General features: G+C 41.6%; 1 protein-coding gene across 1 annotated transcript in view; it reads right to left on the reverse strand.

The window, feature by feature from the left end:
- Window positions 1-2,369: 2,369 nt before the first annotated feature.
- The window catches only part of LOC122749976 (major histocompatibility complex class I-related gene protein-like), a 35,214-nt gene continuing 13,096 nt past the window's right edge, over window positions 2,370-24,487 (reverse strand). Inside the window, exons 6-9 of the mRNA XM_043996600.1 lie at window positions 5,296-5,559; window positions 4,650-4,919; window positions 4,015-4,290; window positions 2,370-2,996 (exon numbers count right to left, since the gene is read on the reverse strand). Coding sequence (XP_043852535.1) covers window positions 2,830-2,996; window positions 4,015-4,290; window positions 4,650-4,919; window positions 5,296-5,559 — 977 coding nt within the window. The 3' untranslated portion in view covers window positions 2,370-2,829. The remainder of the gene's footprint in view (window positions 2,997-4,014; window positions 4,291-4,649; window positions 4,920-5,295; window positions 5,560-24,487) is intronic.

Here is a 24,487-nt window from a genome sequence, read left to right on the forward strand (position 1 = left end):
TTATGGATTCTATTGCAATTAACTTCAGGAGACATCCACTTTTGTTAGAAGTTATTAAAATTGAAATTAATCTGACAACTTTTATATTACATCTTCTCAATTTATTCTCCACAGGGGAGTTTATAGTAATATTAAGTTTTTTTTAAAAGTTTCAATTTTTGTCTTTAAAAACTGGAGAATACATAATTGTAAAATCTCTAAAAAGATTCTGAATCTCTTTAGACATATGTTTTTAAGAATTCTCATTGTTTGATTTGGTCATTGGTAAAGCTATTTAAAGTTGTGTTAAGATCAATTTTATAGGTAATTTTCCAGCTGAGGAGACTTTCTAGCTGATCATCAGCATCCATACCTGAAAGACTTAAACTTTACAACCACACGTGAGACCATGCCCAGAATCCAGAGCTACACCCAGATGACATCCCAAGAATCATCTGAGAAAAGACTTCCAAAGACTTAAATGGACATTTTCCTGTTTTTCTTTTCCCATTGCATACACTATTTGTAATATCCACCTCCTAAAGGTGACTTCCCCCTTTAGTTTTGGGTTGTTTTTGTTTGTTTGTTTGTTTGTTTTTGCAAGGCAATGAGGGTTAAGTGAATTGCCCAGGGTCATACAGCTAGTAAATGTCAAGTGTCTGAGGCCAAATTTGAACTCAAGTCCTCCTGAATCCAGGGCCAGTGTTTTATCCATCATGCCACCTAGCTGCTGCCCCCCCTTTTAGTTTTTGTTAGTACATGGTTCAATTTCTTTTCTCTCTTCATTCCCTTTAAATTGTTAGTCATCATAGAACCCTTTATAAATATCTGTGATGTTATTGCTTCATTTAAGGAAACCATGTTTCTTAATTGAAGCTCAGCGAGTTTGTGAGAAAATAATGGGTTTTGGCATGCCCAAAGGCATTGGATTAAGATTGATTGGATCTTCATTGATTAACTCACTTAAAGTTAATTAAATTAAAACCACACTTGCCTGGCCCTCCAGAGGGTGTGTTCTCAGAGGGTGTGAACTCTGATCTCAACCCAGGACCACCCTCAAGTCCAGTGAAACAATGGATTTGGGTGATGCTAGCCAATTAGCTTGAAGCAGTGTGTAAGGACCACCTCTCCTCCAGATGCAGAGGAAGCTTCCACTCTCAGTTTGACTCTCAGACAGGCTCATGGTAAAGGCCTTGGAAGAAGAAGCAGGCCAGGCTGGAGCTCTAGGCTAGATAGGCATTTTCTTAACTTTCTGACCCAGGTGTTCTCTTTTTAGTAATACTTGGTATGCTTGAATAAATGATTAATGCCCAAAACTGGTGCTAAAACTTCTACTTTATAAGTAAAAAATATATTAGAAACCCCAGCTAATTTTCCCCAAACTTAGGAAAGAAATAAGGTGGCCACATTTGGTTTTACTCATCACAATATGAACAAGCAGTTTTCAGACAAAGAAATCAAAGCTATCTATAATCATAAGAAAAAATCAGCTAAATCACTATAGATCAGAGAAATGCAAATTAAAACAGCTCTGAGGTACCACCTCACACCCATCAGATTGGTTAATATGACAAGAAAGGAAAATGTTGGATGCTGGAGGGAATGTGGGAAAACTGGGACACTAATCCACCATTGGTAGAGTTGTGAACTGATCCAACCATTCTGGAAGGCAATTTGGAACTATGCCCAAAGGGCTATAAAACTGCATACCTTTTGATCCAGAAATACCACTGCTAGGTCTATATCCCAAAAACATGGGGGGAAAAAGGGGAAAGGATCTATGTGTATGAAAATATTTATAACAGTTCTTTTTAGGGTAGCTAAGAATTGGAAATCAAAGGGATGCCAATCAATTAGGAAATGACTGAATAAGCTGTGGCATATGGTTGTAATGGAATATTATTGTGCTATTAGAATTGATAAGCAAGATGATTCCAGAAAAACCTGAAAAGACTTACATGAATTGATGTATAGGGAAGTGAACAGAACCAGGAGAACAGTATAGACAGTAACAGCAGTATTGTTTGATGAAAAATTGTGAAGGACTTAGCTATTCTCAGCAATACAGTGATCCAAGACAATCCCAAAGGACTAATGATGAAGCATACTATCCACCTCTAGACAAATAACTGACATTTATTGAGTACAGACTGAAAGATATTTTTCACTTTCTTTCTTTCATTTTTTTCTTTTGTTCCAGTCTTATACAAAATGACTAATGTGAAAGCAGTTTACATAATTGCACATATATAACATATACCTGATTGCTTAGTGTCTTGGGGTGGGGGGAAGAAGGGAGGGAAGAAGGGATAGAATTTGGAATTCAAAACTTTAAATAAAAATGTTTAAAATTATTTTTGAAAAAATAAAAAAGACTACTGTATAATTGATGTTGAATTGTCTTTTTTTTTTTTAGAAAAAAAAAGATGCTCTACAAGTAGAACACTTCAATAAGAATACCTAGAAGTTTGGCATCTTAAAACTGAAGATCTGGACATAGAACCCAGAGCAAGGGTAGGAGAATTCTTCTTCCATTTGGTTGGCCTGTATAAATTGTGAGTCTGATTGCTTAGGTAGTGGTTTTTGTTCGGTTGGGTTTTTTTGCATGGCAATGAGGGTGCCACTTAGTTGTCCCCATCTCATGGAGATCTTGATAGAACCACTATAGTCTGCAAATGGGAAGGTTTTAAGGTAATTCCTCTTCTTTCTGGCCCCTGCCCAAGACATCATCAATGTAACTGATGAAAATGTTTTCTTCTTCTCCTGACCAGCATCAGTCTCTTAATGATGAAAGAGTAGCTGAACAAAGTTATCTGGAGTTGCATTAATCAAAAGGTCCTGTGTAATAGCTCACACACTGATGCCATTCTGCTGGTGCTTCTCTCTTTTACATGGCACATTTTTCCTTCTCCAAGCTCTCACTTTTACACAGGCAATAGCAGCAGCAGCAACAAGAAAAATAGCAACAACACCACCATAAGGCAGACCAGGCAAGACACACATCTTCTGCTGCACCTCTGAAACAGGACCCAGAAGAGACATACTTGATGAGAGTAATAGCTCACATTTCTGTAACACTTTTAAGGTGGAAAAAGAATTTCCTTCACAATCAGCCTGAGAGGTGGGTCATGTAAGTCCTGTTGCCCCTGTTTGTACAGAAGTACAAACTGAGACTCAGGAAGTTCGAGGTCACAAAGATGATGACAGACCTGTACCTTTGTTAGGTCTGTCCTGATTCTGAAAAGACTCAGGAAACTTTCTACTATATCACCTTTTGGATATATCACCTTATTCATAAAATCTTGACCCCCCAGGGTGGGGGATACTAAAGGGAGGATCTTGGAGCTTTGTTGTGGTGTCAGGACACTGACTAAGGCTCCCTTTCATAGACACTTTATGGTGGGGAAGCCAATAGGAGCTACCTTACACTCATGTACTCTTTTTTTTTTTTTTTGCAGGGTAGTGAGGGTTAAGTGACTTGCCCAGGGTCACACAGCTAGTAAGTATCAAGTGTCTGAGGCCAGATTTGAACTCAGGTCCTCCTGAATCCAGGGCCGGTGCTCTATCTGCCACTCATGTACTCTTTTTTTTTTTTTTTGGTGAGGCAATTGGGGTTAAATGACTTATCCAGGGTCACACAGCTAGTAAGTGTCAAGTGTCTGAGGCTGGATTTGAACTCAGGTCCTCCGGAATCCAGGGCCAGTGCTCTATCCACTGCACCACCTAGCTGCCCCAAGACTTCATTTGGGGGGGGGGCAGGGCAATGAGGGTTAAGTGACTTGTCCAGGGTCACACAGCTAGTAAGTGTCAAGTGTCTGAGGCTGGATTTGAACTTAGGTCCTCCTGAATCCAAGGCCATTGTTTTATCCACTGTGCCACCTAGCTGTGCCACTCATGTACTCCTAAAACTGGGAAGGGACCAGAGATATTTGGGCGCATGCCCTTCCCTGGCTATATGTAGAAACTGAGGCTCAGTTTCCAAAAAGGATCCTGGCTCTATACCTCCCTCTTCATTATGATTGTGTCACTACTTACCCAAGGCTTCAGAGGTGGTTTGGTTCCTTCCTTGATGCTCCACATGGCAAGTGTAATTAGAGTCTTCAGGGTAGACATCTATAGACAATGAGCTCTGGTAGGTGCCATCTCCACTAGGCAGGATGATTACTTTTTCCTGGTCCATTTGGTTCAGTACATGTCCATCCTGCAGCCAGGTCATCTTGATGTCCCGAGGGAAAAAACTGTAAGCCCAACACCTCAGAGTGACCCTCCCATCTTGGTTCTTCTTTTGAGTCACATTTAGTGAAGGGTACACTGTAAGGAAGAGACCAAATTGAAGGAAGAGGTGAAGGTATAGTCTCTCTCCTACATAGAGAGTCCCCACACCACGATCAACAACAACAACTTTAAGCTTAGGGCATATAGGAACTCCACTATCCAAGCATCCCGACATCGAAAGGACAAGAGTATGTGAGCTATATCCAGGCTGGTCCCAAAAGAGATTTGTCTACTCCCATGGCAGCTGGGGGTAGACAAACGTAGGGCTGGTTTCCTACCAACTACACTGGAAGAGAGAAAGCTCAGGAGGAGATCAGGGGCAGAGGGAGGACTTTTCAAGGGATGGCGGGGGAGGGGGGGGGATGGCTGTGAGGGCCACTATCACAGATCAGTACCTTCTTTTTCCTCCTTCCAAACTTCCAGGTAGCTCCAAAGTTGTTGACGACAGTCTCCTTCCACTTTTGCTTTTTGGTTTTTTGTCTCTCTTGGCTCTTTCTCAAAGGCATCCTTTAGAATGCTAGCAGCAGGATGGACTGCTTCCCAGGTGAGTGTCTCAGCGTGGAAGATGAGGAAGTCCTTTCCATCACAGCCATATCTCCAAAATCCTCTAGTGTTGCCATCTTCACCAAGTTCACAGCCCAGCATTGCCTGGAGGGTGTGAGAACCTGACCCCCATACCCCAGCACAGGCTGGTCATGGTTCTGTGATTCCTTTTACCTAATTGAAAGAATCTTTCCCCAATAGATCCCATGATCCCACATACTCTCTACAAAGGGACGGGAAAAGAAAAGCACCCCCCCCCGCTCATGGGATCAAAGATTTAGAACTGGAAGGGATCTCCCCAATTATACCATGAGCAAACTGAGGCCCAGGAAGGTTAAATCAATGGCCCAGGGTGTCACAAGTAGTAAGGCATAGAGCTAGAGATTCAAATCCTGGTCCTCTGACTTCCAACTCAGCAGCCTCCCCACTACACTACACAATCTCTAGGTAGGGTGAATCCTACACTCATCCAGAACCTGTCCTAAGCCCCAGACTCACCAGTGCTTAGGTTGCTCTGGCCCATGACATTTCGCAGAGTTCTTAAAAACTTCTCTCCAAAATCCTTCAGATTACCGTTTTCTTTACTCCAAGCTTCTGTCTCCACAATCCCATGTAACCAAGTGCCCCGAGGCTCTGGCCTCTGGCTCTTGCTGTCATAATGAAGGAGTGATTCACCATCTAGGTAGACATGAACTGAATATGGGGGGTCTTGTCCATCAGATTGGAATGTGGCAAAGAAGTTGTACTGAAGACTATGAGATTCTGAGAGAGAAAGAAAAGAGCAGAGCAGGAATGAATGCCTGACCAGGAGGTTGGAGTCCCTCACTCCCTATTCTCCCCACTCTGCTCCATCCAAGAACAAGTCTTCACCAAGCTGGCCTGAAGTTCTCCCTCTGCCACTTCAGATCCTTTACCCAGCCATACTCGGCTTCTAAATCTGACCCCCTCCCCATTCCCTCCATCATCACAATCCCAATGATTCTTCCCTTTTCATGGACAAGGATACATAACTTACTGCCACACTCAAAGAACATTGCACCCTTTTCTTCTCTCAACTACAGACCACCACTTGAAACTCTGATTTGAGATTTGGAAACAGAATCATTGGCTGAGATCCTCCAACCCTCTCTGATGCCCTCGCTCTCTTTCCACCCACCTACAGCCAACACCTGCCCAGAAACAGGAGCCAGTACCCATTCCAGCCCTTCCTTCTCTTAACTCCTAATGCCACTCAGCAGTCCACTATGACCTACATGCTCTGCTGCTCTCATCTACCAGCCCCTAAGTCCCTAAACTAAACCACTTCTCTGATCTCTTCTGCAAGTGGGTATTATTTTGCATTTCACTATTTTGAGTAGGCATATGTGTTCATTAACTTTATATTTATGTTGTATATAGTTTATAAGTAGTCCTATTAGAAAATTACTTTGTTGTAAAGAGAAATTTTTTAAAAATTCTTTGTATTTATACACCCAGTAAATTATATGTGTTGGTTGTAGAATGACGGATATTGAATCCAATTTCTCAAATCAGAAACTCTAAGTCAAGGCTTTGAGATGGGTCTATATAGCATCTATATAGTGTTTTAAGGTTTGCAAAGCAAATCTCATTTAATCCTCACAAGGATCCTCTGGGCTACATGATATTATCATCTCCATTTTACAGATGAGGAAACTAAGGAAGACAGAGAGGTCAAGTGGCTTGCCCAGGGTCACACAGCTACTAATTGTGTGAGTAAAGTCTTGCACTCAGGTCTTCCTGACTCCAGCTCTAGCCCTCTATCCACTGTGCCAACTGGCTGACAGAGTAAAAGCATCTATAACCACTCAATTTGGATTAAGGACCTCCTATGGGCCTGACCCTGTGCTAAGAACTGCCTAAAGCAGCTTTGCTGCATCTGTCCTGCACCTACGCCTGCTGGCTGGGCTCTGACTCCACTCCGTGCAGTCTTGCTTTCCTACCCAGAAGAGCGCATTACACCACCACTGTGGCAGCGCCAACAGTAATCCCCTAGAGGAGGCAAACTTGAAGTCACAGGCCCACCCGCGAGCTCCTGCAGCAGCCTTCCCCGCCTCCCCAAGGTCCAGGCCCAATTAGCGCAGCTTAGCCCCGGCACCTCACCCAAGTGAGGACACTCTTTACAGATTCTAGGCTTCTCCCTGGAGCTCTGGGGTGCAGCTGAACTTTCACCCCACGACCCGCAGGCGCGACGCCTCCGGGTATTTCTCGGGTCCCAACTCGGAAAATCAGCAAAAAGATGTTTGTGGATAGGAGTGAAGGTGAAAGAAACCAAAGGAGGAAAGAAATTAAGGGACAAACAAGGCGGGGGGTGGGGGGTAGTGGAGAAGGAATTAGGGAGAGAGTGCTAGGACCCTAGGGTGCTAGACGGCGCTTTTGCGCTTTTCCTTTTTCTTGCCCTTCTCCCCCCCCCCCCCCCCCCCGCCAGTTTTGTTTCAAACTCTCCAGGGACTTGCCAGGTTCGAGAAAGGGACGGGGTAGGGGTAGACATAGCAAATACAAGAGCGAATGCACATGGGCTCGCGCGGCAGGGGCAAGGGGGGGGGGGGGAGGGGGGAGGGGGGCGCGGCGCGCCGCACAGCGGTCGGGCGAGCTTCAGCAAGGGAAGAGAACTGGTGACCACACCGAGCACAGGTACTGGGGTGGCGGCCACTCATGAGCGATGGGACACAGGGATCACGGCAAGAACTCGTAAGCCAGAGAATCAAACAAGCACGAATCGACTCCCTGCTGAGCGACTGGATGACATTCCTAAAAAGAGGAAAGACGCGGCGCGCGGTTGGCGAGTCTGTGGCGCGGGTAGGGGCAGAGGCCAGGGGATGTGGTCCGAGTCTACTCGGGGGACGGGGAGGAGGGGATCGCGGTCTCACTCACGGGCATTAGCGAAGAGCAGCACGCACGACATGAAGAGGAAGAGGCTGTACCGCGGGAGTCCTTTTGATGCCATCTTTTCTCCTTACAAAGCCGGCAAGTTAAGCGGCAGGTTCAACAAGGCTGTCTGGCTTTTGTGTCCCAGCTGTAAACTTAAATGCAACACGGACCTGTCCCTCCCTAGCTTGCTACTGAGCCTGGATATCTGTTGGGTGTGGAACGGTCCTACACCTCCCAGGAATAGTGAATATGAGGCACAGTTAGTTATTAAAAAAAAAAAAAAAAAAAAAAACAGGAAATGATTCACAGCTTCAATAAAATTCGAGAATTTACATTAACCCACAACAATCACAGTATTCCTATAGATTACCAAGAAAGTCCAGCAGCGAGAGATAGAGAAATTCCACTTAAAACAACTGCTAACAATATTCGGGAGTCTACTTTCCAAGTCACACCCAGGAACTTTGTGAACAGTTACAAAACACTTCACACACAAATAAAGTCAGATCTAGTCAATTAGGAAAATAGTAATTACCCATGAGTAGGACAAGCCAATGTAATGAAAATGACAATTTCACCTAAACCAATTTACTTGTTCACTCATACCAATCAAACTACCAAAGAATTATGTTATAGAACTAGAAAAAAATCATCATAAAATCCATCTGGAAAAAGAAAAGATCAAAAGTATCAAGGGAATTATTATTATTTTTTTAATGAGTAAAGGCGACCTGGCTATAATAGATTTCAAACTGTATTATAAAGTGATAATCATCAAAATATTCTGGTACTGGCTAAGAAATAGAGTAGTGGATCACTGGAACAGATTAGGTCCACAATACACAGTAGAAAATGACCAGAATCATGTAGTGTTTAATTAACCCAAAGACCCAAATTTTGGGGACAAGAAGTCACTCTTTGACAAAAACAGCTGGGAAAACTGGAAAGCAGTTCAGCACAAACTAGATATAGAACAACACCTCACACTACACCGAGATAAGGGCAACATGGATTTATGATTTGGACACAAAGGGTGATACTATGGGCAAATTGGGGGAGGATGGAACCGTTTACCTATCAGAACTATAGATAAAGGAAGAATTTATGACCAAAAAAGAGAGAATTACAGGATTGTAAAATTGATGGTTTTGCTTATGTTAATTATTTTTTTCTTTATGTTAAATTTAAAAGGTTTTGCACAAACAAAACCAATTCAACCAGGATGAGAAGGAAAGCAGAAAGGTGGGGGGAAATGTTTGCAACAAGTGTCTCCTATAAAGATCTCCTGTCTCAAATATATAGAGAACTGAGTCAAATTTACAAGCATATTAGTCAATCCTCAATCAATAGATGGTCAAACAATGTGAACAACAGTTTTCAGAAAAAGATATCACAGCAATCTATAGTGATATAAAAACAATGCTTTAGATCACTAGTGATTAGAGATGCATTCATGCAACTGTCCCTCACTGCATCAAAGAAGGGATAGATTATTTTTAATGATAATCCAAGGCAGAGGGTGAACTGAGTGAAGAAATCTCTCCATGCAGGGGTCCACTCTAGGCCCCACTGACCACTTATTGTTTCAAGGGTATATGAACCTTGAACCCTGACACTATGATTTTCTATCTCCTGAGAGAGATGGCCAAGGGAACATGCTTTTATTAATAGCCTGCTGGCTTTATTAAACAAATTATTAAATTGCCCAGAAACCATGTATCTCAACTTTTTAATCATCACAGTTCATGTAAGATATACACATTGTATGTGGGAGGTAGTCACAGAAAGAAGGGTGGGTGTGTGTGTGTGTGTGTGTGTGTGTGTGTGTGAGACTAGGGTATGTTACGGAGGTCAGGAGAGATAGGGAAAGGCCACCTACAAAAGGGAAGACAGATGCTGAGTCTTGAAGGAAGCCAGGGAAACTACTAGGTAGAGGTGAAGAAGGAGAATATTGAAGGCCTGAAAGAAATCCAGGGATATTACATGGAACTAGAAAGCTTTTGTCAGCACTAGGAGATGACAAGGGGGACGAGTCTTTAGATCAAATAGACCAAACAACAAGAACAAGGATATTGTGCGCTGTAATATCTAGACTAAGGAGATGATGAAGGGGTGGGGGACTCAGTATACTTCCACAAGTCCTTAGGCTTCAATTTCCTCCTCTGTAAAATGAAGGGCATGGCTTCTGACTTCTCTCTGAGACACTGGATAAAAACAGCTGACTACGGGGACAGCTAGGTGGCGCAGTGGATAGAGAACCAGCCCTGGATTCAGGAGTACCCGAGTTCAAATCTGGCCTCAGACACTTGATACTTACTAGCTGTGTGACCTTGGGCAAGTCACTTAACCCCAATTGCCTCACTATAAAATAAAAAGAAAATTAAAAAAAAAAAACAGCTGACTACAAGTATATAAAAATTAATGAAATAAATAAAATCCAGAGAAATAGTGAATATGGGTTTAAAAGGGATAGACAAACACAAACAGGTCACTCACTATTTGTTAGCCAATGTAACATTTAAGCAAAGCAAATGGTACATAATAAAGTTTATATGTCAAGCACAATTTATAAAATTGTATCAGTGAATTGCAATGTATTTAATTGTTTCTAGGTTTAGAAGATTTTTGAACTAAAAAAAGAGTTACTCGAAGAAAAGCAGTAAATACTGCAGTTGAAGTCACCAGAGAAGACTTTTTGGGAGAGGTTTAATTTTGCTTTGTCTCTAATGCAAAAAGAATGTTGGGTCCAGGAAGTAAACACAGAAACAGGAAACTGAACCTGGGGTTGAGCATGGGGGGGGAGAAGGAGGAGAGTTAGAAGAGGTTAAGGTCATCATACCCCGTCTAGCCCATCATACCCTGGCAATCATTAACTACTGAGTCCAACTCTCACACAGAGCAACTTGAGTTGAAGATGGTTGCTTTCTTGTCCCAGCCTAGCTTGTCCAAGAAACCCCACCCTGCTTTTCCAGATTCCCAGCCTGAATGATACCAGGGAAATGACACAGTCCACTTCATGCCTCTCACCGGATCGATCAGGAACCAGCAAACTAAGGATTTTCTCTAAAATAGTCATACCTCTCTCCACATTAGGGACAAAACACCACCATGAAAAGGGGGACTGTTATTCAGGCAGGTTTTATTGTGGAAAAGTCACTGGCCAGACAGCCAGGACACCCAGGTTCTAGGCCTAGTCCTGCCACCAGCTAACAGTATGACTTTGGGCCATTCACCTCATCTCACTGGGCCTTAATTGCCTCAGCTATACAGTGAGATGCCCAACTCCATGTTCTCTGACATCAGTCACACTTAGGATATTCACTGACTATGGAGACCAGGAAGCTGCCTAACTGCCCATAATGAATATGTTTTTGAGAGTTGTAAAGCAGAGAGAAAAACTGATAATTACACTGACTGGGGACAAGGATCAGAGAAGGCTTCCTGGAGGAGACAGCATTTGAGGTGGGTTCTAAAAAATCAATTCAAATTCAACATGTGTCCTGTCCTTAAAAGGTCTTTGCCACATTATTCATCCATGACTTCTTTCTGGCTCCCACTCCTCCCTTTCCAAGGAAGAGGAAACAGAAATGTGGAAGCTGGAAAAGCTCAAGAGATCATCTAGAACAACCCCCTCCTTTTACAGAAAAGGAAACAGAGGCCTCTGACTTGCCTAAGGTCACAAAGGCAGTTGGTGCAGTACAGTATGTCAAAGTCTCTTGCATATCCAGTGTAGTGCTCTTCCCCCCCACACCAAATAAGTAAGAAAATACCTAATTTAGATTTCTTTCCTCTTTCTGTCTATTAAGTTCTCTCATCTTTCTACAATTGGTGTAAGATAATTTCTGTTCTATTCCTTTCTTTGTTCTTAAGGCCCAGTAGAAGAAAACCTTCTCTCTCCCCAAAAGCCTTATACTAGCCATGCCAATTAGCATGTGGCCAAGAGACAGAAGAAAGCAGGTTGGATCTAAAGAAAATCGGTCCCTCTATGAAAAACATGTAAAATTACTTTCTCTCTAGTCATGTTTTCCTAAATTGTTTGGGAAATTTTTCAACCACTTATTTCTGCATATCCCTAATCCCATTCCTAGACCCAACTCCCACCCCTAGATCTCTAGTAGGAAGCATTTAGGCTAGGAACAGTGTTCCAATAATGTGGGCTCTTAAGCCAGTGCTTCATAAACCCTAAGACCCCAATCTCTGGGGTAAGAACCCATTATTTGACAAAAAACTGCTGGGGTGACTAAAAACAATAACGCTGAGACTAAGTAGAGCCCAACATTTTACATTGTAGGCCAAGATAAGGTCAAAATGGTACAAGATTTAGACATAAAGGATGATGCCATAAGCATATTAGGAGAAAAAGAACAGTGTAAGAAATATAGAGAAGGAAAGAAATGGTCACCAAACTAGCAAGAGCATTATAAAATATAAAGTATTTTGATCCTATCAAATTAAAATGTTTTTGCACAAACAAAACTGATGCAACTAAGATTGGAAGAAAAACAAATCTGAGAAAAAATCTTTACAAGTATCTCTGATAAAGGCCTCATTTCTCAAATATAGAGAGAACTGATAGTCAAAGGATATAAACAGGCAGTTTTCAGGCCAAGCAATGAAAGCTATCTATAATCCTATAAAGAAATGCTCTAAATCACTTTTGTTTAGAGATATGCAAATTAAAAGGACTCTGTGGTACCAACTCACTCCTATTAGATTGGCTACTGTGACAGAAAAAGAAAATGAAAGTTGTTGCAGAAGATGTGAGAAAACTGGGACACTAATGCACTGTTGCTGGAGTAGTGAACTGATCCAACCATTCTGGAGAACAATTTGGAACTGTGCCTAAAGAGAAACCAAACTGTGCATAGCTTTGATCCAGCAATACCACTATTAGGTCTAACTCCCAAAGAGATCATAAAAAGGTAGAAAGACCTACATGAACAAAAATATTTAGAGCAGGGGGCAGCTAGGTGGCGCAGTGGATAAAGCACAGGCCCTGGATTCAGGAGGACCTGAGTTCAAATCCGGCCTCAGACACTTGACACTTACTAGCTGTGTGACCCTGGGCAAGTCACTTAATCCCCTTTGCCCCGCAAAACAAAAACAAAAAAGAAATTGAGGGGGATAACCATCAGTTGGGGGATGGCTTAACAAAGCTGTGGTATATGAATGTAATAGAATACTATTGTGCTATAAGAAATCATGAGCAAGTAGATTTCAGAAAAACCTGGAGAGACTTTATGACTTGATACAAAGTGAAATAAGCACAACCAAGAAAACCTTGTATACGGTAAAAAAAACAACACTACTATGTGATGGTCAACTATGAATGACTTAACTCTTCTCAAAAATACAATGTTCCAAGAAAATTACAAAGGACCCATAATGGAAAATGCAATTCACATCCAGAGAAAGAACTATGGAGTGTGAAGGTAGATAGAAGCATACTCTTTTCATTCAATATTTTTTGGTGTTTTTTCCCTTGTACTAGTACTAATAAGGAAATAAGTTTTACATTATTGCACATATATAACCTATGTCAAATTGCTTACCATTTTAGGAAAAGGAGAAGGGAAGAAATAGGGAGAAAAATTTGGCACTCAAAATTTTGTAGAAATAAATGCTAAAAATGTATTCACATATAAATGGAAAATAATTTTAAAAGATAGAATAGAAAAAATAACATGGAAAAAAATAACTTGGACTCTTAAGTGTAACAAAAACAGCAATCTGAGACCTCTAAACCAATGATTCAATCAAAAGATTAAGCAGGTATGATTGAATCACTATCTGCACTGGAGGTGTCATTATATCTCCTCCTAACTCACACCTCTTCTAACCTTCCCTATTTCCATCAAGGATATCACTATGCTTCCAGTCCCTGAGGTTTGCTTCCTCAGTGCCCCCATCAATCCCTCACCCTCATTCATTCCTCTTTTTTCTCCTTCCATGACATATCTCACATCTGTCCTCTTCTTTCCATTCACACAACTACCACCCTAGCTCAGGCCTCCATTACTTCTGTCCTAGACTATTTTAATAGCTTCCTCATTGGTCTCCTTGCCTCAAGTTTCTTCCCACTCAGCTCCATCCTCCAGATAGTGTCAAAATGATCTTCCTAAAGCACAGGTCTGATCTTCTCACAACACTATTCAGGTAACTCCATGGGCCCATTATCACCTCCAAGATCAAGTATAAACTCCTCTATTTAGTATTCAAAGCCTTTCACAACCTGCCAATATTGTTAAAGTTTTAAACCCCATCCTCCCCTCCCCAGTCCATGCTTTGTGCTCCACTGACACTGGCCTCCTCTCTGTGTCTAGATCTATGGCATTCTCACTGGCTGCCCCCAATGCACAGATTGCTCTCCAGTGTCTTCTCCTGTTTTCCCTGATTTTCTTCCAGTTAAAATCCCAACCAATAGGGAAAGATTTTCTTGATCCCTTTTAATTCTGGTGTCCTCCATCTGTGAGTCATTTCCAATTTTTCTGGTATCATAGCTTGTCTGTATATAGAAATGTGCATGCTGTCTCCCTCATTAGATTATGAGCTCCCCTAGAGCACAGACTGTCTTTTCTCTCTCTTTGTGGCCCCAGGGCTTAGTATAGTGCCCCCAAATAGTAGGTGTTTGGTAAATGTTGATTGGCTGACTGACTGAAAGTTGTCAAAGTGATGTGCCTAAAGTCCATGGCCATGTAAAAAGCCCTGCTCACTAGACTCCAGTGACATCCTGTTGCCTCTGGGATCCAATAGAAACCCTCTGTTTGAGACAGGGCACTGGACTTGGAGTCAGGAAGACCCAGATTCAAGTCCCACTACAACCATTTACCAACTGGGCACCTCTGGACACGTCACTCAATGCCTCAGTTTACTCATCTTTAAGATGAAGGCTTGGACTCAGCCTCTGAGGGCTCTTCCACTTCTAAATCTATGATCCAGTTTTAGAACCTTTACAACCTGGCACCAACTTGCCTTTCCCACCATCCCAGAGTTCTCTCCTTTTTGAACTCCACGAGTCAACCAAGTTGGTCCTTTTTCTGTTCCCCACAAATAACACTCCTCTGGTCTTCCATGCCTAAAGGGCATTCTCCCCATGTGCTGACTGTTCTCCATTGCTGGATTGCTCCCCCTCCTCACTTTCAACTGTAAAAAAAATATTAACTATAACTAATCTGGAAAAATTATATACCAGGACTTATATGAAAAATTATAACTTTAAAAAATTATAATTGGGCCGTAAGTCCTGCCATGGTCGCCATTCAAATATGAAAATATTTTTACTAACTCAGGGCCCAATTTGGCTGGGGGACTAATCTTACTGCAGGGGTACCTAATCTAGGGGCTTTTGACTGTCTTGCTATCTGACTGCTATTAATTTCCTATGGGCTGTTTATAAAGTTCCACCACACTTGCTCCTCCCAAATTGATAAGCAAAAGATTAAGAAGCCTCTTCCATTTTAACAGCAGAGGGTTTATTTATGAGATACAATTTAAAATTAAGAATACAGGGAAATAAAATGTACAACCTGAGTGCTTTCCAGTGTGTCTCTCTGCTGCTGTGGCTTGTGCTTAATCTTTGCTGTCTAACTTCCCTCTATGCATCGTAGTGATGAATAGCCCCCTGCTTCACTCTTTAACTTCTCTCTCACTACCATACTGTCACCCCCAGCATCTCTACCTTCTCTGTATCATAGCACTTCCTCAATTTCTCCAACCTCCTCTACCGTCTCCTGTTCTGGCTCCTCCCCTGTATATATGTTTCTTCTCTCCACTCAAAACTCGGGCTCCCTGCGCCCCGAACAAGTCAAACTAATCTGGCCACCACACTAGGGCTGTGGCTGGGGAGGCTAGACCACACCCAGGGGCCCATGCCCCCTGCTGCGTGCCTGCCGAGCAAAGCCTGGCCCACGGGGCTTTCTGGCTCAGCTGAAGCGGAGGGGGAGGGGCACCACCCCCTCCCACAGAAAAGACCCTGAGAGCCTAAGGCTTTTTAATCTCAGCCCAAAGGTAGGGTCCCCAAATCAAAATAAATTTCCACACAACTCTCAGTATCTCCTTTTTCCTTCAAGACTCAATTCAATCACCACCTTCTATAAAAAGTCTTTCCCTATCTACCTCCTGTCGCAGTTCCTAGTGTCTTCCCTCCTGAGATTACCTTACATTTATTTTACATATATTCAGTATATCATTTACATAGTCTCCCCATGAAAAGGAATGCAAGGGGTCAGCTAGGTGGTGCAGTGGATTAAGCACTAGCCCTGGATTCAGGAGGACCTGAGTTCAAATTCAGCCTCAGATACTTGATGCTTACTAGCTGTGTGACCTTGGTCAAGCCCCACCAAAAAAAAAAAAAAAAAGAATGCAAGCTCCTTGGGGGAAGAAATAGTTTCATTTTTATCTTTACATCACTGGCCCCTAGCATGTAGTGGGCAATTAAGTGCCACTACATGGAGGGAAATAGGGTTAGCAATAGTAACTGAAAAAAATTTGAAGCAAGTTTGTCTGACAGGCCTCATTTCTCAAACACATAGAGAACTAAGTCAAATTTGTTAAAATAACAGCCATTCCCCAACTGATAGATGATCAAAAAATATAAAGTTTTCAGATGAAATAATCATAGCTACCTATAGCCATATGAAAAAAAAATGCTCTAATTCACTTGTGATTGGAGATATGTAGGTCAAAACAATTCTGGGGTACTACCTCATACCAATTGGATTGCATATTAGGACAGCAGAGGAAAATTACAAATATTATAGGGGATGTGGGGAAAATGAAGCATTAATGTACTCTTGGTAAAGTTGTAAACTGATTCAAACATTCTGTAGAACAATTTGGAACTGTGGCCAAGTGGCTATAAAACCATGCATACTCTTTGGCCTAGTAATACCTCTACTAGGTTTGTATCCAAAAAGAGATAAAAAAAATAAAAAGTTGAATTAGAATTGAGGAGATGCCCTTCAATTGGAAAATGCCTGAACAAATTGTGGGATGAGAATGATGGAACACAATTTTGTTATAAGAAATGGTGAGCAATATACTATCAGAAAAACCTGGAAAGACTTACATGGGCTTGTGAGATTTAAAATTGGATACTAGAGCATTAACCTCCCTTTTTAACTGTTTCCCTTCTTTATCTTCCAGACTAGTAAATGGAAGAAGCCTCTGGTCCCTAGTTAGAGCTTTTATTGTTTGGAAATTACAAGGTGATGTTGATTAGAGGGATAGGAAAATAGAAATACAAAACAAATAGTCTTAAATCTAAGTTTAGTCTATATTCCATATAAAACTCACCAAAAACCCAAGGCCACCTTTAAGGAGGGAGAGCCGAGTCAAGCACGTGCTGCTACAGCGAGCTGAGTCCAACCTCCGTCAGCGTCTGTGTGTGCAGCGCAGCCAGCGAACAAGGAGAGCCGAAAAGAGATCTCACTTCCGTTCTCTCCTTGCCTTTTAAGCTCGCACCCCGGAAGTGGAGTGCTTAGCAGCTGGACTGGCGTGCGTAGTCCATGCACGGCTGTCGGTCTCCTCCCCGAAAGGGTGGTCCTTCAAAAACTGGCATACTTTTTACCACATTCCCCCCTTTGATTCCTCAAGAAACCAAATGTTTCTTTGACGGAACAGTAAAAAATAACAGAATATAATAACTATTGCTAACTAATAATATGTTAACAACAATACAGAAAAGGAAGAGCATCTTTTCGTATTCACTAACCGACTGTTAAAAACTGGCATGCTTTTTACCACAGGCTGATGCAAAGTGAAATGTACTGTATACAAAGTAACAGCAGTACTGTAAGATGATAAGCTGTGAATGACTTAGCTATTTTTAGCAATACAGTGACACAAAACAGCTCTGAAGGACTCATGAAAAAGGCAATCCATCTCCAGAGAAAGAACTTATGGTGTCTGAATACAGATTGATGCAGAATTTTTTAAAGTTTCTTTTTCTTGAGTTTTTCTGTCTGTTTTGTTTCACTACCTGATTACTGTGGGAATGTTTTGCATGACTACACATATATAACTTATTTTGAATTGCTTAAGTTCTTAAGGGAGGGGTAGGGAAGGAGGGAGAAATAGAATTTGGAACTCAAAGTTTTAAAAATCAACTTTAAATTTGTTTTTATATGTAATTTGAGGGAAAAATAAAATTCTAAATAATTGAGGAAAAAATTAAGTGTCAATACTTATGGATTGATTACTTGATCATTGGTGGAAACATCCCAATTGGTGAGATTATGGATTTATTTGAATATCTGAGAGAATAATCTACTTGGTTTCAACAACGAACAATTTAGCTGGAATCCCAAATTACTGAAACAAGTCACAGGAAGAACAAATACCTGTTTGAAAAACACAGAAGGGGGGCAGCTAGGTGGCACAGTGGATATAGTACAGGCCCTAGAGTCAGGAGGACCTGAGGTCAAATCTGACCTCAGACATTTGACACTTACTAGCTGTGTGACCCTGGATAAGTCACTTGACCCTCATTGCCCTGCAAAAAAAAAAAAAGAAAGAAAGAAAAACACAGAAGAAGAAATATGCAATACATTACAAAAGCATTTGCAGAGTTCTAAATTCAGATACTGGTGTGAGGGAGGTGACAGGGGAGCAAATATTTCACTATGAAATATGTATTTTTCAATGCTACCAAAACAAAAAATTTCCCCAAAACAGCAGGCTCCTCACAGCGGGATGGCATTAAAGTTGTTCAGAAACAACTTGTGGTGATGCTTCCTCAAGACCAAGAGGAGAATATCTGCTGTGACAACCTGGCCCTGGAAGTCACCTCTCTTGTATATGCTTATGACAACAGACCCAAGGAGGGGATGAAGGTGCAGGGCCAAGTTGTCCTGCAGGTCCCCCAGGAGCAGCTCAACTTCCAAATGGGCCCCTGCTCTGAGCCTCTTGGAGCCCTGTGCTCAAGAACTGCATCACAGGCCTGACAACCACTGAGGGCTTCTTCCTGAAACATGAAAGCTTGGTCATCTCCACAGCTAAAGTGCTGATGGCATTAGATGAGCTGGACATGCTGGCTGAGGAGACCATCCTGCAGTTGTCCAATCACAAAGACACGCCTGACAGGGGCCAACAACTCCAAAAGAACCAGCAGCTACAGAATTTCACCCAGTGGCTCAAGGAAGCAGAAGAGGAGTCATTGAGAAGATGAACAAGACTGAGGTTCTGCTGGGGCTGCCCCATGGGTGGGGCCTGACCTCCTGAACCCTAGGAAAGGGTATGTGTGCATGAGGAAACCCAGACATGAGCAGCCACCCCTGGGCTGGGACTCTCATGGCACTTCCCCCAGTCAGAAGGCCTTCCTCTACCCCACCCCCAGCAATGGAGTCTGGGGCTTGACTGGAAGGAAGAAGCATCTGCCAATGAACAAAGGACCCAAGACCAGGGGTTGGGACTGTGTCAGAGAATCTCATCCCCAAGGGCATGGTTATCTAAAAACCACAGCCTCACTTTTGATCGCTGACCTCTTGGGGATGGCAATGACTGACTAAGGGCCTTCTGCTGCTGATATTGACAATCTGGAAAAATAGATTGTTTTGTTTCTGCCTTAATGCATGGGGTGTGGAGGCAGCCCCCTTGACTAGAACAGCCACTGAGCTAAGAACAAGTGAGAGGCTTGCTGTGGGCCTGGGAAGAACCCTAAAGCTGTGGGGCCAAGCCTGGACAGGCCCAACAGAGGAAGTGAACTAGCACATCCTGTGGCACATCTGGTTCTGCTGTTCAAGTAATCTGCTGGGCCTCCTAGGACAGGCTATCTAGTGAGGAGGGTGGTAAGCACAGCTCAGGCAGCAGACAGCTCTGGGAGCCCTGGAAAGCAGGGGTTCTGAGGAGCAGCCTCTCCTGCCTCTCTCACAACCAGGAAGCAAATACATCTTGGGTGTTCCAGCAAAACCAAAACAAAAACCTTTCTCCTCTCATCATATTGCAGAAGCCACCATTTTCTCCACTCAAAGGTTTGCAAGTTATTTCCTGGCAAAGTACTGAAAAGAGCTATTGACCTTTTTAAAGATGCTCTGTACTTTTCTTATACAAGAACAGAAGCATCCCAAATTTGTTGACTGTGACTGTCATTCTGTCATTAAGTATTAAACACACACACACACACACACACACACACACTGATTCTGTTCTTCCAAGTTAAAGGTGTTTTTTTTCAAATGCAATTAAAACTTTTGTTTTTAAGTTACCTTCACTTCCCAATATATTCATTCCCCATACCTACACAGAGAGCCATCACTCATAACAAAGGAGAAAAAAGGGAAAGGTTAAAAGTAGACCATTCAGCAAAACTGACCAACATACATCACATCAAGTCCTGTAATATATTCAGGATTGCACATCCATAGTCTCCTACCTCTGAAAATAAGGGAGAGAGAACAGTCTCTTAGCTCTTGTTCAGGAGCAGGCTCAGGCATTATGATTAGACAATACTGAATTCCAGATTTGTTGTTATCAGGTCTATTTACATTTTTTAGTAATTGTGAGTATTCGTTTACATATTCTGCTTACTTCACTTTGCAACAGTCATGTAAGGATCCCTGTCATCTTCATGTTCATCGTTTCTTCCAGCCCAGTAATATTTCTTCACATTCATTTACTATAATCTGTCGGCTATTCCTTAATCTATGGACATTGACCTTGTTACATGTTCTTTGCTATTAATGTTTTGCTATTTATTGGAAAGAAGAGAAAGATACATAGCTTGCAGGTACATGCCCCAAAATGTTTTATTAATAGAAGTGCACCCAAAAAACCCAACTTTGGAAACCACCACTATTTATATTAGTTACAGCCAGGACCTGGAAGGCATATAGGCTCTCAACAGCACTCCTTGCCTACAACTATGCCCTGGCATTCGTTCACCTTTACTCAAGGCTATACAAAGAAGAAAAAAGTTTCTCTCACATCTTCAGATCCTTGGAGAGGGAAGAAAACATTCTACGTGGTTCCTGTACAATGTCCTACATGGAACTGAAATCCCATTCCCCACCCCCACCAACCCCAGCCCCTGAGATTTTAGCTAAAGTCTATGGAGATTTCAGCAAAGCAGTAAACACTGGTGCCACATCTGGCAGAGAATGGGCAAACAAATTCAGTGGGATTGGAGCAGCCCTAAAGCATCAAAGGTGTGAGTTGTCTTTCCTCACATGTGCCCTTGCCACAGGGATCCCTATGCATGTGATGCTCTACTTATGAACACTGTGTGTTTCTACTGTCTAAAGATGATGCTGAGTATGGTGGTTGGAGGAAGCACACCCAATTTATGGGTAACATGTTTTCTCTCTTGCTACTTTTCTTAACTGTACCATTTCAAGAAATACTTTTCCTTTGACCTAAGTAGGTCCTTTGATTCTTAGATAAATATATCAGTGGGGGTTCATGAGCTAGTTTTGGACATGTTAACCCACAGAATATCATGAACCTGGGAGTCATGTCTGACTCTTGCTTTTCCTTTTCTCCTCATAGATAATCATATTCCAAGTTTTGTTGATTCCACCTCTCCAATATGCCTTGAATCCAAACCTCTCTCTCAAGCCCTCATCACTTCTGTCGTTATTATTTTTTATTTTTAAAAACAATTTTATTAATTTCAATCAGGAAAAATCTGCTTTCTGTCCTTACTCCACCCCCATTGAGCAAAATCATGTATAGTCACACAAATCAAATTGACTACAATGAAAAGGATTATGTATGATATACATTCATATTTATTATATATGTTCATATGTATATGCATATGTACACATATACAAATTGAGTACACACTGATACTTGCATGTGTATACACAAAAATATATGTCTCCTGAACTCTGAGGCTTTCCTCTCTCTACCAGGAAGTAGGTGTCATTTTTTCATCATTAGTGTTGTTGTTTTCATGATACTGTTGTCATTGTATAAATTACTTTCTTTGTTCTGCTTCATTCATTCAAGTTTCCCCAGATTTCTCTGAAAGAATCCTGCTCATCATTTCTTTTTTTTAAAATAATAAACATTTTTGGGGGCAGCTATATGGCGCAGTGGTTAAAGCACCGGCCCTGGATTCAGGAGTACCTGAGTTCAAATCTGACACTTGACACTTACTAGCTGTGTGACCATGGGCAAGTCACTTAACCCCCATTGCCTAAAATAAATAAATAAATAAATAAACATTTTTATTCAAAGTTTCAAGTTACAAATTCTATCCCTCCTTTCTTCCCTCCCCTCCCTCCTCCCTGAGGTAGTAAGCAATCAGCTATAGGTTATACATATGCAATTATGTAAAACATTGCCATATTAGTCATTTTGTATATAAAACTAGAATAAAAGAAAAAATGAAATTTAAAAATAGCATGCTTCAGTCTGTATTCATTCAATATCACTTCTTTCTTTGGAGGAGGATAGTATACTTCATCACTAGTCCTTTGGGATTGTCTTGATCATTGTATTGCTGAGAATAGTTAAGTCATTATTTTTCTGGTTCTGCTCACATCAGTTCACATAAGTCATTCCAGGCCTTTCTGAAATCATCTTCCTTGTCATATATTAGAGCACAATAATATTCAATTATAATCATATACCATAGTTTTTTTTAACCATTCTACATGTGATGTAAATTTCTTTGATTTCCAATTCTTAGCCATTACAAAAGGAGCTTTTATAAATATTGTTGCACAAATAGGTCTTTTTCTCTTTTCTGGATGTCTCTGGGATATAAAACTAGCAGTGGTATTGCTAGATCAATGTGTATACACAGTTTTATAGCCCTTTGGGCATAGTTCCAAATTGCTTTTCAGAATGGTGGGATCAGTTCACAACTCCACCAACAGTGGATTAGAGAACCACTTTTCCCACAGCTCCTACAACATCCAACCTTTTCCTTTTTTATTATATTTGCCACTCTGGTGGTACCTCAGAGATGTTTTAATTTGTATTTCCCTGATCAATAGTGATTTAGAGGGGGCAGCTAGGTGGCGCAGTGGATAGAGCACCGGCCCTGGAGTCAGGAGTACCTGAATTCAAATCCAGCCTCAGACACTTAACACTTACTAGCTGTGTGACCCTGGGCAAGTCACTTAACCCCAACTGCCTCACTAAAAAAAAAAAAGAAAAAGAAAAAATAGTGATTTAGAGCATTTTTCCATATGACTATATATAGCCTTGATTTCTTTGTCTAAAAATTGCCTGTTCATATCCTTTGACCATTTCTCAATTGGGGAATATCATCATTTCTTATAGCACAATCATACTCCATCACATTAATATGCAATAACTTGCTGAGTGATTTCCCAATTGATGAGTACCCCCTTCACTTTCTAATTCTTTGCCACTATGAAAATAGTTGCTATTAATATTTCTTATTGACTGGTTGGTTGGTTGGTTGGCTGTGTCAGTTGCCTACTAAAAAAAGTTTCAATGGCTCACTTTGACTATATAATAAAATATAAAATTCTTAATCTGGAATTTAAAGGCCTTTACAATCTGGGTCCCACTTGTCTTTGTGGTATTATTTCATGTCATTATTTTTCAAGTACTAGAGAAGTTAGTTATTCTAGTGGATAAAAGACTGTGCCTGCAGTCAGGAAAACTGAATTCAAATCTAGCCTCAGATACTTACTAGCTGTGTGACCCTGGCCAAGTTACTAAAACTCTGTCTGTCTCAGTTTCCTCCTTTGTAAAATGGGGCTGAAAGTGATAGCATTTAACCTCCCAGGGTTGTTATGAGGATAAATTACAAAACTCAAAGCACCCTATAAATACCAGCACTGCAGAGGGATGGACTGGTTTACCTTCAAAGTCCCTTCCAGCACAGCCAAGGAGTCTACCATTCTATAGTGTAAACCTGAAGGTTCCCATTTCAAACCAAGCACCATGCTAATGAAAAGAGCACATTAGGTAGTGCCAGCAGAGAACTGCTCAAAATGAGACTGCTCAGATTCTTCCCCTTTCTCTTTATTCTTTCCCATCAGGCTTAGCCTCTGACAAAAGAAGCAAGATATGTTGGAAGCCTCAGAGGAGCATAGAGTGCAGATCCAGAGCTGAAGGGATATCAGAACCCATTCAGTCCAACATGCTCACTTTAATTTAATTGAGGAAAATAGGGTCTAGACAGGGAGAATGACTTGCTCAAGGTCACACAGCTAGTACATGTCAGAACTGGATTCTGTGAATATCTTCAACTCAACATGGCCAAAGCTGAGCTCATTATTTTCCCCTATCCACAACCCTCCCTTCTTCCTACCTTTGATATTACAGGCAAGAGCACCACCATCCTCGCAGTCACTCAGAATTCCATCCTAAGGACCATTCTCAAGTCTTCAGTCTTTCTCACCCCCAGTATGCAACAGATCACAAGGCCTGTTATTCCTCACTGCATAGCACCTCTCTGATGAGGTCTCCCCTCATCTTTCCTCTGACACTGCCACCACCCTGTTGCAGACACTCATCACTTCACACCTGGACTAGATAGCCTTTTTTTGTTTGTTTGTTTGTTTTCTTTTAGTGAGGCAATTGGGATTAAGTGACTTGCCCAGGGTCACACAGCTAGTAAGTGTTAAGTGTCTGAGGCCGAATTTGAATTCAGGTAGTCCTGAATCCAGGGCCGATGCTCTATCCACTGTGCCACCTGGCTGCCCCCTAGATAGCCTTTTTAAAAAAATTTTACATATAAGGTATTTTATTTTTTCCGTTACATGTAAAGATAGTTCTCAACTTTTGTTTATACAAGCTTTACAATTTCAGATTTTTCTCCCTCCCTCCCCTCCCTCTCCCTTCCCCTAGACAGCAGGTAATCTGATATAGGTTATAT

Source organism: Dromiciops gliroides, chromosome 3 (assembly GCF_019393635.1).
Source record: "Dromiciops gliroides isolate mDroGli1 chromosome 3, mDroGli1.pri, whole genome shotgun sequence".
Classification (NCBI taxonomy): domain Eukaryota; kingdom Metazoa; phylum Chordata; class Mammalia; order Microbiotheria; family Microbiotheriidae; genus Dromiciops; species Dromiciops gliroides.